Genomic DNA, 15843 nt, shown 5'->3' on the forward strand with positions numbered 1-15843 from the left:
GAGTGGCAAGATCATCACACTTCCCAGGGAGCATTCTAATTGTGTTTTTTCTTAACTCATTCCTAGGATTTTCTGCATTGCAGGAGGAACTGTACAGTCCAAGACACAAGAAGGAAGAGGAGCATTATAAAGAGAGTGAGCCATTTGATCACCCTCCCATTGTCTCCGAGGAAGACACTTCTGTCAGTTACTCTTCCTTTCAGGAGGGCACTCCCAGGACTGAGACAGACATATCAGTTTCAGAGCTCCTGCGACAAGCACATAAAGAGCGAGTGCAAGCTGAGTTCTCCGGGAAACCACAGGATCTGCCAGAAGATTCATCAGCTGCACAACAGGAGTACTTGTAAGCATCAAAAGATGGCTGGTCAAATCCATAACCGATCTCATGATGAACAGAAATGTACTTTTATTTATTTTGTATATCTTTAAGGATATGCTTCAGGGCTTAAATTAATCTCTCATTATTTGAGATCAGGATGAAATCTATGTGGGGTTCTTTATACAGGAGAGGAAACTCAACAGGGTCAGGAAAGAAAACTCAGTCATGGATTGGCTCATTATTAGTCATAAGGAATAATTTTGTCTCAGTAATTACAAAAGAAAAGAAGATGTAGGCATGAATGCGTGGAATTATTTTGGAGGGCTGTTTTATTGATTGGGGTGCCAGCAATTTTTAAATGACAACTTTGCAACAGTTGAGTTATATTTTAGATGTTAAAACTAATAGTAATAATTCCCTTAATGGAAAGGATCAATGGCAGAGGGGTGGCATTGGTTATTTGCACATTGTATCTTTTACTTTCAGACAGGAATTTTAATTCAGAACACTAACCGCTCTTCCACCATAATCTTTATTTGCTAAACTCAGAACTATATGAATAACAAGAACTGTATGTGAAAGGTAAACTTCAAATAGTCAAGGAGAAAGGAACATTGCTTTAAAGAGAAAAGGTGTTACAGGACTGCTTAAAGTAACAATACACTTTAAAATTATAGGCCCAGAGGGAGCGCACAGCACAGCTTGGGGGGGTTGGTAGTGTGTAAAGGTAGCTTTGACCCACCTTTACATTCATGTGATTTTGAGAAGGACCAAAAAAAAGGACTTGGATTTGCTTAGAGATAGTAGACTGGTAACATTTGCAGAAGACAACATGCTCAAGTACAAATACTTAGAGTATACAAAATGTCAACAAGATCTTACATTTTCTGTACATACTGAGTATGAAGTTATTTTGGTGCTGTTTAAGATGATTTTAAATATTGTGTTTGGTGACAGTTGTCATATTTTGGAAAGGATAGTATTGAGATTGAATAGATGTAGCAATGGCCAGGGAGAAATGATTCCAGCCTTTGATGTACAGCATGAATTTGGAAAAAAGATTGGCCAGACTTGACCTAAATAGGGTATGAAAAAAATAAGAGAGCCAGGGGGAGAGGAATCATATAATGCTACAAATGGTTTTGAAAGGAAAAAAAATTACTTTGAATTAACCGAAATAATCTTTCATTTATATTGAGACAATATTTTGTTAAAGTATAGCCATTTGGAACCATATAGTGTAACCTTTACCAATACTCATAAATGTTTACTCATACAAATAGTCCCATTAACTTCACTCGGACTGGTCATATAAGTAATTACTCACAATTCTGAGTAGGGAGCTTAAAATCTTGGATTTAATTTGTAATTTTTCATAATCTTATTTTTCCAAATCCAGAAAGGATTACGTTTTAAGGAGAAAAGTCACAAATTAAAGCTGTCTATGGGTGTTGGCTCCCGAACATCTTAGAAGCAAAGGGTTGGATTCTGCTTTCACCTTTTCTCCCCTGTGTAACTCCACTGACACTAATGGAGTTGCTCTTGATTCATATGGATGCAAATGAGGAGAGTCAACCCCAAAGTAACATTCCAGAAAATCAGGTTTCAGAGTAGCAGCCGTGTTAGTCTGTATCCGCAAAAAGAAGAACAGGAGTACTTGTGGCACCTTAGAGACTAACAAATTTATTAGAGCATAAGCTCTAATAAATTTGTTAGTCTCTAAGGTGCCACAAGTACTCCTGTTCTTCTTATTCCAGAAAATGAAGTGCCTGATCCTGCTCTCCCAGCAGTGTAAATCAGGAGTGAGTCCCATAGATGTGTGTGGAGTAAAATTGGGGGGAATGGGAGGAGACTCAGACTTGAACTGTTTCCATAATGTTTCATGATAAATACTGTATTCACTAGATAAGCAGAACTAAACCTCTGAAGTCACCATTATTCCCAAGCATATGACAGCACAATTTACATATATGTAGGTTTCAGTTTTATTGTTAACTCTTTTTAGTTCTTTTGTTTTAAATGTTTTATACTAGCAATTAAACAACAGCAGTGTTCACTTATGAAAATAACTTTGCAAAGAAATTAGCTCATGGAGTATGTAACCTCATTTAAGCAGAGCCTCATATTTATGGGGCTCATCATAGAATGCTTTGTAGTTAGCTCCTTGAATCTGTAATCCACAGTGTCACAACTCCAGGAACAGAAGAATCCATAGCTCCAAAGGCTGAAAAATCAGCAGGCTTTGCAAAGGAAAAATCTAAAGGCTTCACCACAGCATCTGAAGAGCATGAGAGGCCATATCTTCAGACGCCATTGTCCAGTGAGCGAGGTGACTCTCCCATTGCACAAGAACATGAGGACCTCCAGCTCTCCCAAGAAGAACTTTCCCCCAGGAGAACTAGTCTGATTATAGTGGAATCAACTGATGAACAGCCAGCAAAGTTTGAAAGACATTATGACAATGAATCTTTTGAAAAGGTAAATACCAACCTCCCCCCCATCATAAAATATTTGTTCAGGGAGAGCAAATTTCCTTTGTCTGGAGTCTTTGGGTTATTTTATCTTTGTTTTATTTTGTCTTAAGCAGATGCTGGCAAAATCAGCTCTCATGGGTATCTTTAAGCATGATGTGACAAATTTAGCACTGACGTAAGCATCAACAACTTGCATTGATGACAATGGGAGCTGTGCCCTCTTACATCAGGATTGAATATGATCTTTAGAATGAGACGCATTGTCTGAGTGCAGGCCTGTGAGATAGGCACTCTTGTGTTCTAACTCCAGCTCTGCGGTGACTCCCTCTGTAGCCTTGGGAAAGTCACTACATTGTTTTGACTCAGTTTCCCCATGAGTAAATGGTCCTTTCACATGGTCATTACAAGGATTAAGTATTAATCTGTATGGAGGTTTTGAAGCACTATGATCTGATTCTGCAGCACTTATTCTTATTTAGCACTATGCAAGTGGTGCCACTGAAGTCAATAGGACTGTTCATGTGAGTGAGAACTATTCTATCTCAGTAAGGGTTGCAGAAATAGGCTCTGCATCGGGGGGAGCTGAAAAAGAGAAGACAGTCATGAAAGCCAAAGGAAAGAGTGACTGACAAGCAGTAAAGAGGTGAAAGGGCCATAGTGGCTCTGAAATTTGACCAAGAAAAGGTTGTTAGGTGATTGAGAGTGGAGACAAGGCCATGGAGGGAAGATGAGAGTAGGTTTAGGATGAGTTGGATTGAATCTCAGGGCAGTGATGGTAGGTGGTGTGTTCAATGAGGTTAGAGGTATGGGGGAGAAGTGAAGGTTGGTGGGAGTCTGAGAGGCGGGTGGCTCATTGGTGGTTTTTTGTTCATTTGTTAAGACAAGGGAGCACCTCCCCCCCTCCCGGCATGTATTGTCAGGAGCATGAGGAAGAATTAGAGTGAGACAGGTTGAGGGACAGTTGAGGTAGGAGGAGAGCTGTCAGTAGGGATTGGAGGCACTGAGACAAGAGGGTTAGAGGTGAGAAAGCCATCAAAGTCAGAGGAGAAAGAGAAAAGAATGATAATGGGGCAGCGGACAGATCTCATCAGTAAAGTTAAAGAAGGGAAATACAGTTCTGGATTTGTTGTCTTAAGCTGATGATGTATTTTACATTTTCACATCCAGCTAGGGCTGGGAAGTCTCAGAGTCAAGATAACATTAAGTAGGGTAGCAGTGAGAGGGCTTAGCATAAGGGAAAATGGGCTCCGCCTCTCACCTGCCACTATACTGAGAAAAGGAGGAATAGCTTTCCTGGCTTTCCTCAAAGACAGTCTTGCACTGGAAAAAAATTAGTGAGTGTTCATAAGATCAGATTTACCAAACCTTTTCTGAACATCCTAAAAAAGTACGAGTCATCGACGATCCAAAGATTTGGTGCTATGCTTATTTGGCTTGGAGTAGTACATCCAGCACCACTAAATGCATTACCAATGTGTCAAAAGGCAACCCAAAAGCAAGTTAGAGCACACTTGGATGGGTGTATAGCTAACTTGCAGTGCAGAATTAATTAGTTCCAGACCATTTTGGTGCACCTTGGCCTGAATGCCATTTTTGCAGTTTGAAAAAACTGAACACACAGGGCCAGATCAGCTGGTATAAATTTGCTTGATGCCACTTATATCAATGGAGCTACACCAGCATCTGGCTCACTGAGCCAAATTCTGCCCTCATTTTCAGCTCTCGCAACTATGTTAACTTCTTGGGTGTTGAGTGGAGGTATATGTGACGGCACAGTCTTGCCTACTACACCTCTTCCCCCATTGAAGACTATGGAGGAGAAAAAAAGAATGCTGTGCCAGTTAGGTTACACAATGAGGAAGTAACATATGGGTGCCACAAGTAAAAGGAATGATGAACAATGTGTATAAATGGCCTGGAGCTTTTTCCAAGTGAGGATGTCTTTGGAATTAATAGCCCCACACATTTCTGTGGGAATTTTTAGTGAGCGTTAGGTTCTGGTGTCATATGTTGTATATCATGTATCAGTTTGACTACCTCGTTGTTCCTGGGTTTATTGCGGATGCCCCTAGGTAGAGGGCTGAGCTTAGCATTTCAGTTCCAGTCCATATCGAATTTTAACTGATCCATTTGTCATAAGAGACATTTCTGACTTCATGAAAAGGCCTTTGTTCTCTTTATGCTTGGTTTATTCAAGATCAAATAAGGATTTTTTAATAAATGGATGTCTTTACCTATAAATCTTTAAAATATTCTAACATACTGTACTTGCTAAACACTAAAGGAAATTAAAATCTGCTTTCCATCATTCCTATTGTTCTTTAATCTTTTCTTTTTTACCATCATATTAATTGTTTCCATATGCACTGATATATTTGATGATTTGTAAGACTATAGGAGACTGCAACAATTTCCCAGTAGATCTTCTAGTACACCCTACGCTTCTATTCTCTCTGCATTTAGAGGTGTTCATTTCCCTTTTGCATCCTCTCTTATGCAAGAGAGAAAAACCTTAAGACAGGCCACTAACTGTTGTTTTTTGACATTCCCAAATCTAGGTGGCAGTGCTAGGAATTAAACAGATTGTTGTTTTCCCCCTAGCTAAATGTGTTAGTCTCGGTATATGTATGCAGTGCTATGCTGTGCAGCTGTCAGAGGATAGGAAACTCATTCTTATAATATTGGTTTTGTAATGCGTCATACAAAAAAGATCTGAATTCAGCACTTAAAAAAAATTTAATTAATGGAGATATCCCATCTCCTAGACCTGGAAGGGACCTTGAAAGGTCATCAAGTCCAGCCCCCTGCCTTCACTAGCAGGACCAAGTACTGATTTTGCCCCAGATCCCTAAGTGGCCCCCTCAAGGATTGAACTCATAACCCTGGGTTTAGCAGGCCAATGCTCAAACCACTGAGCTATCCTTCCCTCCCTCCCCACTGATACGAATGGTACCTTATGTCCTAGATTTAGCAGTTTTATACAGCAACACTGCTGCTGGCCAGGTTATCGCAACCTCCAGTAAAAGCATCTTTTAGAATAGGTTAAATATGTTCACCTAAGATTTGTCATCCACTCTAACCAAACAATGAATTTTATTAAGATAAAAGAGAGACAACGAAAGGAAAGTGGTGAAATGCTGTTCATAGTCCACATATATGTTTCTCAAAGAGGAAATATAGTAGTCAAAAACCTTGAATCAAAACTTTCAGAATAGATTATAACTCTGGTGGAAACGTCATAAATACAACATCAGTATGATAAATAGAGCAATGCTTCATGCTTCTACTAGGAGCTAGCGGAGGAATTAGGTGAGCTAGAGACCAGCTCAGATGAAGAAGAGATGGTAACTACCAGGGTCATTCGCCGCCGGGTGATTATTCAGGTACTGAGTGTTGAACTACTGCACGTGCCACTGGCAATTATGTCCTGGTTACATCTGTAGGAAACCCTCAGAAGGTCTGCTGCTAAGGCAACCACTTATGAAGTTGCCAAGCTCCTGAATAATGCATGGCAATTAAATAACTTCGATAATATTATTCTAATACGTTTTAGGGCGGAAGAGAATTACAGTGGGACTGTCAGCTATAGCATATATTGTGGAGATGCCTCAGTAAGGGAACAAGGACTTTGTTTTGCTTTTTTTTCAGTCCCACACATGGCCAGGTGAACTAATATTTATTTGCCTGTTGGATGTGGTATAACTTTCCTATGCATGCCTTTTACTATTCATTTGCTGAATGTTTTATGGAGTTTAACAACTCAGCATTGATGCATCTTGACTGCCTTTTTTCAATTCTTACTTTAACCAACTAATAATTTTATGGTGTTTATTTAAAGCATCCACTTATATTAAGGCATTGCTTAATGCAGTTTTGTTCTCTTGTCGTGCAGGCTGATGATATGCCAGAAATACCACCAGAAACGGTAACAGAGGAGCAGTACACAGATGAACATGGCCACGTGGTGGTGAAGAAGGTATTGTCAGTCATACGCTCTGGTGCATTCTTACTGTCCTTAGGTAAAATGTTCAAAACTGCCTAAGGTACTTAGGAGCTGAAGTTCTATTTTCAAAAGTAACTTCAGCTGTGCAGGAACTGGAATTTCTGTTTTGCAGAAAGTTTGTTGTCATTCCAAAAGCACAGCGATATTTATTTGTTGTATCTTTATTTTAGGCTTGCGGTTGAGGTTTTGTTTGTTTTTGTAATTTCACTGACATTTTATTACAATCTTCATTTTCCAAAGGAAAAATGTTCTGTTGGAAAATGTTCAACCAGCTCTATGGAGGAGCATACTGCCAATTCAGTTTCCATGAGACTTAGGCTCTAAGTAGCTAAGACTTTTGAAAATGGGACTTAGGCTCTTATATCACTTTAGGTGCTTTTGAAAATTTTTACTTGTCTTAGTGGAGAAAGCACCATCGTGTGGTTATTTTTGTACAGAACTTTCCATCACCTCGGTGTCATTAATTACCATGGGCCAGTTATTGATACCTTTTATTCGCAATGAGTAGCACCAATGGGAGCGTGATACTATTCAGTGTCAATAAGGGTGTCAGAATCTGTCCCCATGAGAACTGGGCAATCAAAATGCTTGGGGTGACAGATTTGGGTTTTGCATCTGCTTAACCATTTTTCAGCATGTAGATACTACTGAGATAGGCACTTTAGAAATAGATGATAAGTGTGTATGTGCCAATGGCAAAACTGTTGTTGAGTTCAATGAGGCCAGGATTTCACCCTCAGCTTATTAATGTTTGCTAAGTGCTTCAAGATCCTTGAATGGGAAGATACTACACATAGTACAGAAGTTTAAAGTCTGTTTTTTATTGTTAAGAGTGCTGTACCTAAATGTTGAAGTGAACTGAAGACAAAAATAAGTTTATCCCCGTAGGTCACCAGAAAGATTATCAGGCGATATATTTCACCAGATGGCACAGAAAAAGAGGAAGTCCTAATGCACGGACCACCACAAGAACCTGTTATGGTTGAAGAAGGAGATGGGTATTCCAAAGTCGTAAAGCGGGTTGTGCTGAAGAGTGACATTGAACAGTCTGAGGTGATCCTTTCTAAGATTCCTTTTCATGGAAGGAAGAGAGCTGTAGAAGAACAGTTCCCTTATCCCTCCCCCCACAACTTATTCTGTGTCACCACAGTCTACGACTGAAAGTGCTTGAATAGGTGTTTATCTTTGACTTTCGGTGTACTGGTTTTAAAAAAGTACTTTAAAGGGGAATCAGTAAGAACCAAAGGCAGACTTTCAGTCTTGTGATATAAATGAAGATTAAATTTTTCTGGCTTGAGCCCCACAATGAATTCAGTGGAGCTTCTGTAAAATAATCTCTATCAATCCATGCTTTCTATGTTTTGTTTTTAAATAAAGTAAATGCAGCGCTTTCCTGGAGAAGGAATTCTTGTGTTTACCCACAGAGTGTTTGGTCTGTGGATAGTGACAAATATGTTTCCATGCCCCTGCAATCCTTGATTGCTAACAAAGATATCTGTCAGAAATGTAGAATCCTGGGAAAAACCTACTCATTTCACTTATGCACACAGCTGAATATTGATTTTCAGTCTCCTTTTATGAATGCCCTGAGCGATCCAACACACCACACTCTTATGCAACATGTCCCACACCCAGGAGAGTATAAAAGTTCTCGTCATTAGCTCTTTAACCTGCGTATTTATCAGTATTTCTAAGAACAGCAGTTTTCTGTAGATATCAAACTATCAGTTCAGAATGTTAGATCAGAAATTGGGATGGAAATAGAACAAAATCTTTGCATGTAGCAATGAGCCAGGCACAATTTATATTATGGAACATTATTTCCAAATGAATTATCAAGTGAAAACAAAGAGGATTTTAAATTACTGGGCTATAGCTCCTCTGAAGGTTGCGTTGGCTTTATAGCCATGGAACTGAAGCATGATTCAGGAGTTAATATTATTTTAAAATTTCCTTCTGAAGTCATATAACAATAATTCATACAATCTGTGCAATCCAACCAAAACTTAGTGCCTAGCCTAGTCCCTAGCAGTCACCGTTCTCAGTATTTCTGTGTGTACACACACACACAGTTCTCACAGAGAGAGAGAGAGAGACTGGTTATATTTAATTAATCTGTCTAAGTAGAAAGTGATTAAATAATAGTATGTAGATTGTGTTAAGGATTTCCCCAGGCTGAAATGATGATCTGTATGGTCTGCAATACATACCTTCTTCTTACCAGGTGACATTCTCTGAACCCAGTGTTCTGACGGGTGCCTCAGAATTTCAGGCTGAACCAGTGGAAGGCCGGAAGGTCAGTAAAGTTGTAAAGACCACAATGGTACAAGGAGAGAGAATGGAGAAGCACCTGGGTGATGCTAGTTTAGCCACTGATCTTCCATCAGCCAAAGAAGACTTTGAAGAGGTAAAATGCCTTCATTTGGAATTCACAGAAAAATAAATATAAATCTGGCACTGTGGCAGAGCATATACGGACAAAATCTACCCCCATGGCAGTAAACAAACTAACACCTCGCAGTATCGAGCCCACCCTGTTAAGGAATTTGCAGCTAAACAGCTACCAACCCCTAGGGATAGCTGCTGCCACTTGGGGATAGCTACAAACAACTATGGGGCTATAGTTACCTATTTCTAATAGCTAACCATGGATATCAAGCTATACGTGCCTACCATTACCAGTTGCTACAGCTAGATAAGTATAGCTGTCAATATCCATCTACAACAGGGGTGGGCAAACTTTTTGGCCCGAGGGCCACATCTGGGTGTGGAAATTGTGTGCAGGGCCATGAATGTAGGGCTGGGGAGGTGGGAGGGAGTGCAGGGTGTGTGAGGGGGCTTGGGGTGCCAGTGGCGCGAAGGCAGGCTCCCTGCTTGCCCTGGCCCTGCACCGCTCCCAGAAGTGGCCAGCGCCACAGCCTGGGGGGAGAGGGGGCAGAGGGCTCTATGCGCTGACCTCGCCTGCAGGTACTGGCGACGGTTCCCCGTTCCCAGCCAATGGGAGCTGCAGGGGGAGCGGTGCCTGCAGGCAAGGGCAGCGCTCGGAGCCCTCTGCCCCACCCCAGGGGCTGCAGGGATGCGGCAGGCAGGGACACTGCCTTCGCCCCACTGCACCGGGCTGGCAATCCCATGGGCTGGATTGAAAGCCCTGATGAGTCGTAGTTTGCCCTCCCCTGATCTACAGCTAAGTAACTCTATGGATAGCATCCTAATCTACAGGTCGATCTGGTTCCTTGCTGATAGCTCCCCGTTACTATGCATATTGATGAATAGCAAGAGACAGCTACCCACCACTACAGCGTGGGGTACAAATAGGTATCTATAGCTACAGCTATGGAGAGCTATCCATAGCCACAGGTGGCTATTCCTAGGGATAGGTCATTGTTTATAGGTAGAGGAAACAGTAGCTCTGGAAGAGTGCCAGACAGTCACATCGCTATAGCAATCTATACCTACCACAGAGATGATCCTATTAAAAAAAGCAAAGGACAAAGAACTAGGGAACAAATTAGTATATTGAAAGCCATTGGGGAAATTAGAAAAACAGGAAAATTCCATTCAGCCATTTAGAAAATTGTTTCCCATGTGGTTGCCTCCTAAAATTCTATAAGGCCAAGGGTGCAATCCACACAGGGACTTAGGCTCTGTAATGCTCAGCATTACAGAGCCTCGGCCCCAGTTCATTGGCCAAGGAGAGTTATGCACCTTCAACTGCAATCCACAAAGCCAGCACATTAGGCAGGAAGCCGCCCATCACTGTGGCACTCTCTGCAGGGCCTGAAACAAAATGGGCACAGGGCATACTACCTCCCTTATAACCAGCCACAGGGAGACCCCTAGTGCAAGTTCCCCCTTTTCCTGAGGGGAGAGTTTAGTGATCTCCCTGCATTAGGTGAGTGTTTTAGATGATGCTACACCTAATGAGTAAATCTTTCATTGGCCTACTTAATTATTCTGTTCTTTATTCAGAGTGGAACAACTGCAGGAGGAGAGATGGTGGGAGCCCCCCGCCCCAGGATATTCCTTAGCCTTGTAGTTAGGACTCTCACCTGAGAGTCAACCAATACCATTTCAAAGTTAAAAAGGAAATACTATGTCAATAATGATGGACTACTTTCATTTTTTAACTAGAGATTTTTAAGGGCACAAATGGCCCCTCTCTCCAACTCAAAGTCAATAGGCATGTAGCACTTCAATGTTTGTCATGCCTTGCCTCTGATAGCCCTTACAAAGCTACAAAAACAACCTAATGCAGAAGTATTAAAGTGTGCAGTACAATTAATTACCTAAGGTTGTGTTATGTGTTTCACTTTAGGCTTTGAGTTTTACATGTAACCAAATGAAAGTCCAACTCCCCACTTTAGTAGAGAAAGAGATCATGAAAGAGGATGGATCAATTATTAAAAGGTTTGAGTTGGCATGGCAGTGAACTTTTAACAAACTAACACTGAAAAAGTCAATAGGTTGACTGCAGGCCAAATCCAGACACTTTTGAACAGACTCCTGACCTAAAGTTTACCTGACATACTAAATGATGTAAGCTAATATACAGAGTACAGTGAAGGGGGAAAAAAAATCAGGCATTGGAAAACTCCCCTCTTAGATAACTGGCATCAGCAATTCAGGCTAAGATAATGTATAGCTGATTTTACAGGAGATGAGGAATAATGGATTGTAATTAGTCATTTTGAAATTAATTTAATTTACACAGCAGCTGAAAACTCAGATACCATATTCCTTCCTTTTTAACCATTTAGTTTGATGAGTATTTTCAAACATTTGAGTGAGCAAGACTGAGCTGGTTTCTGAGTATGATTAGAGTTGCTACTCTACTATGTAAATGAGGCACAGAGATGAGCTGTTCAGAAGTATTTGGAATCCAAACCTGGATCTGATTTTTTTAATTGAGGGGTTCTCAATTAAATTATCTGGTTCTGAATTTCCAGCTAGATGTCATCTCTAGAAAGTATCATATGGAGGTTTTTACTGCATAAGACAGTCATATATATATATATATATATATATATATATATATATATATATATATATATATATACACACACCAGTCTCCTTGTGACTATTTAATTGGGGAAGGCAGAATATCAGTCACAATATTAACCGAAGAGAAACAGGATTACTTTCGAGAACTGGAGATTCTATTATATATTGTTGAAAAGTATATTAAGAGCAAAATGTTTTTAAAACATTTTATACAGCATATTCAAAATTTTAGAGAAGACAAGTCATAATGAATTGTCTTGCTCTGTGACACTTCCCCTATCCCCCTAGAGACATTATGCCCAGTGTTACATCTAGAGGTCCAATTTCACTAGATGACTTCATTGATGTTTTTGCTTATTAATGCTAGCAGTGAATTTGGCCCTCTAAGTCCAATCACCATGCATAGGGTGCCAAGAATGTCAGATGAAAATATTACTGACCTAGTGGCTAGCAAATGTGTGTCCAGTGATAGTAACTCCACCCAGGATTTAACAAAAAGGTTTGGAGTTACTTAAAATTACATAGAACATGTGTATGAGAGGGAGGAAGTAGGTTGACTGGGCTTAGAGGAATAGATGATAGTAGTAACAGGACTGGCCCAAACAAGTGACACTAAGTCTGAAATATTTACCAGGCAATCACAAAAGCAGACTGATACTGAAGAGAGGGTATGGGGAGGGAAGAACCACCACAGGAGCATGAACTTCAAATGCCAGCTTAATAAGTCTGACAGGCTCCTGTAGGCTGATTTACTTTTACTGTAAATGAATGCATTTCTCTCGCCTCTTTGCAAAGCACACTGTCTCTGGAAATAGTCTGTCTCCCCCAAATGTTTGCTTACTTTTGAATGGGTTGGGACATTAATGAACATGATATAGCCTAGGGCAAATCATTGTCCTTCTGGAGACTGCTGATAAATACACATACATCTCACAAGCAGCTAACTTGGCTAGAAGATGCCAGCACTTTGAGTTAAATTCCTTTTCCTTCTGAAACAGAACAAACAAAGGCCAACAACACACCCGCTCACTGAGCCCAACAACTGAGATTGTAAAATACCATTATAATGTTTTATAATCTTTTTGTGGCAGGCAGGTTATTTGTTTAGTAGTGAGTGCCCTGTCTGAAGTAGTCAGTGAAAGATGGAACAGTTATGAGAAGGACAGTGTATAAGAGAAACAAAACTGATAGTGGGCGTAACTTCAGCATACAGACCTAAGTAAGAAAGTCCTGCATGGATTTCAAAAGCTGTTGCATGCTGGTGCATTAGAGCATATATTTTTCCAGGCATTTGTTTTAAAATTGCATGATGTAATCCTTGTGAAAAAAAATCCAACAAATGTTTTTAGCTGTTTTTTCACAACACAAAACTATACAAGATTAAATTTAAAAAGCAATCTGATTTTGGTTTCTCAACTATTTAAGCTTCTAGTCACTGTTTGTTTAGAACATCTGAGCTCGGTATTTGCTTTCATCAGCTACAGTTCTTCTCATATGATTTACCATCTTGCTGCCTTAAAAGTCCACCAGTCCTGCTCAAAAGGAAGAATGTCTTTTACAGAAATTCCATGCTATGTAATGTAATTAATTCTGCAGGAAAGGAGGAATGCTTTGGGGGGGGGGGGAGAATGCCACATTCATTTACTTACTCTCTTGTCTTTAGGACAACAATGAATAAATCCAGCTCACAGAAGAGGACTGTGGTGAAGGACCAGTATGGAAAACATGTTCTTGTGGAACAGCTGGAGAATAGACCAGAAGCACGGGATGATCTCCAGCATGACCTCCAGCAACTTCTTAGACATTTCTGCAAAGAGGACCGGAAGCAAGAGGCCAAATGAGAAGCTGCCACATCTCACTACCCCCACCACCTATCCAACATGCAGCATTCACTCTCATCTATAGAGATAAACTTCATAATTTACGTAATCTCTGGAAGTCACTGACATTTCTTCTTCAGGCACCTACAATGAATTCAATTTTCCTTTCTTTTCTTTTTGTACCTGTAAGCTAATTTGTGACCAAAGATAGCACCCTTCATTCAGGATGGTTTATCCACTAAGTCATCACCTTTGTGCTGTACTAGGAACTTGTGAACTTTGCCACGTGGCTGTTCCTTTGCTTCTGCACTAGCTCCAATCTCATCCACAGGCCTCTTATGTACATGTATCATAAAAAAGGCTATTAACATGTAAACTGTACATAGCTAAAGTGCTTGGACTTAAAGACCTCAAAAAAAACCACTGCCCATTATGACTACTTTTAGCATTGTGGATTACAAGGTCTATTGAAACTGCTGAACAGCAAGTAACAACAAATATTGCTAACACAATCGACTAAAGATACTCTGGGGAGAAAGCACTGCAGACCTTCTGCATCCATAGGACTTCCAGTTTAGTGATCTCTTAGGAAAAGGCTCTAAGAGTCAGTCTGATAACCTTGAAACACAGCTGTTCCCATGACATTACAGCTGACTGTGGCTATCAATACTACTAAGATTCTTGGACAGCCACTTAAAGAAGGAAAAAATACCCAATTAGGTAACCAACTTGCTAGCAGCTATATCTATGGCACATTTGCATCTGGTATTAAAATCTTTTAGATCTGGACATGTGGCAGGGTGTATTAAACAGCTATAACTACAGTAGTTTCCTGTTTTCATCACTGCTTTAGCAAACCACATTGTCTTATTGGTGGTACTTCCTGCTGGCCACTGCACTGTAGATAATTCTATGGGAGAAAAGACTTACCTGCTATACAAAAAAAAAAAAAAGCTTAGACTAATTCACCACGTTTTATCAAGATTGCCTCTTATCGGATACATGCATGTGGCATTTAAAAATCAAATCCTCTTGTAATCATGTCAGAGGCTTGTTAACCCTCTTAGCACTGAGCGAGCAGTTTTTATCTTCCAATTAACTTTTTTTTTTTTTAAGTCACTGACTAGGGCATAAAAATGCTTGAAACATTCAATTTTGTTAATATTTGATTTATATTTCTAAACTAACCCTCTGAGAATTGTAACAGCATCCCTGCACTTTTATTTGAAAGAAGGGAATATAAAAATCTGAAATATTTTTTGTCCTGTACTTTATTCTACTAGTGGTTGGATCGCTGTAGCATTTTAACATATATAATATATATACACACATACATATAAATGTACATTTTGAATCAGTTATTTGATAAAGAAAAAGTATATTCAGAGAAGATGAAAATGAGTCAAGTCCTCCTCGGGTTGATATTTTTCCAAACGTATCTGGCCTTTTACTCTTGTAAAAAAATGACTCACTCAGTGCTCAGAACATTAAAAAAAAAATACCACCCACCCATCAAACAATGGTACTTCCTCATTAGAGAGAAAACATCTTGGGAGATTTGGCTTCCTGCAAGCAAAGCAACCCAAGGCACCGTGCTAATATTTTTTTGGCAGTCAGATGGGAAACAAGCATTGTTGGTAGCCAAAATAAAAGAAACCCAGGATGAAACATTTCAAGACACACCATGGCTTTCTAATTGTCAAGGACAGCACTGGATGACCTTCAAGAACAGGGCTGTAAAGAAATGCATTTCTGTTGTGTTATTTGCGGTGCAGATGATGTTCTGTGTAACAACATAATGGTTATTCACCTTTTGATTTTTTGCTGTGTTATCAAAGAACTTGAATACTGTGCAAAGAAGTGATTTTTAAGTTGATGAATCAGCATCTTGTTCCCATGGTGATAACACTAACTGAATATATCTATGAGGGCATGTATTAGTTAAATAAACCTACAGCACTAACAATACATAGCTGCAATGTGTACAATGGCTGATTTAATTAAATAAAATGTACAAGTGTTAAATGTAGCAATAATGGCTTGTTCTTTTTTACTACTGATTTGACATTCTGTATCTTGATTCTTCTGGCTTCACCACCACAACTGTCCCATGATGACTGAACTAGTCTCACATTCAACATGAACAGTATTTTCCCCCTTTTAAGTTCATTTTTTTATAAAACTGTATGGTTTCAGCCCTTAGTGGTGAACCTGTTACCATAATAT

General features: G+C 39.8%; 1 protein-coding gene across 50 annotated transcripts in view; it reads left to right on the forward strand.

Moving 5' to 3' along the window:
* Window positions 1–15646, forward strand: part of ANK2 (ankyrin 2) — a 581537-nt gene extending 565891 nt beyond the window's left edge. For 25 of the 50 annotated variants that reach the window (XM_065596236.1, XM_065596239.1, XM_065596234.1 and 22 more), the window contains 8 exons: window positions 67–343; window positions 2503–2797; window positions 6084–6176; window positions 6686–6769; window positions 7685–7849; window positions 9021–9203; window positions 11112–11203; window positions 13461–15646. In XM_065596236.1, the coding sequence (XP_065452308.1) occupies window positions 67–343; window positions 2503–2797; window positions 6084–6176; window positions 6686–6769; window positions 7685–7849; window positions 9021–9203; window positions 11112–11203; window positions 13461–13638 (1367 nt within the window). In that variant the 3' untranslated portion in view covers window positions 13639–15646. The remainder of the gene's footprint in view (window positions 1–66; window positions 344–2502; window positions 2798–6083; window positions 6177–6685; window positions 6770–7684; window positions 7850–9020; window positions 9204–11111; window positions 11204–13460) is intronic. The other 25 variants (XM_042842350.2, XM_065596255.1, XM_042842337.2 and 22 more) reach the window with 4 other exon arrangements.
* Window positions 15647–15843: the final 197 nt, after the last annotated feature.

This window comes from Chrysemys picta, chromosome 5 (genome assembly GCF_011386835.1).
Source record: "Chrysemys picta bellii isolate R12L10 chromosome 5, ASM1138683v2, whole genome shotgun sequence".
NCBI lineage: Eukaryota > Metazoa > Chordata > Testudines > Emydidae > Chrysemys > Chrysemys picta.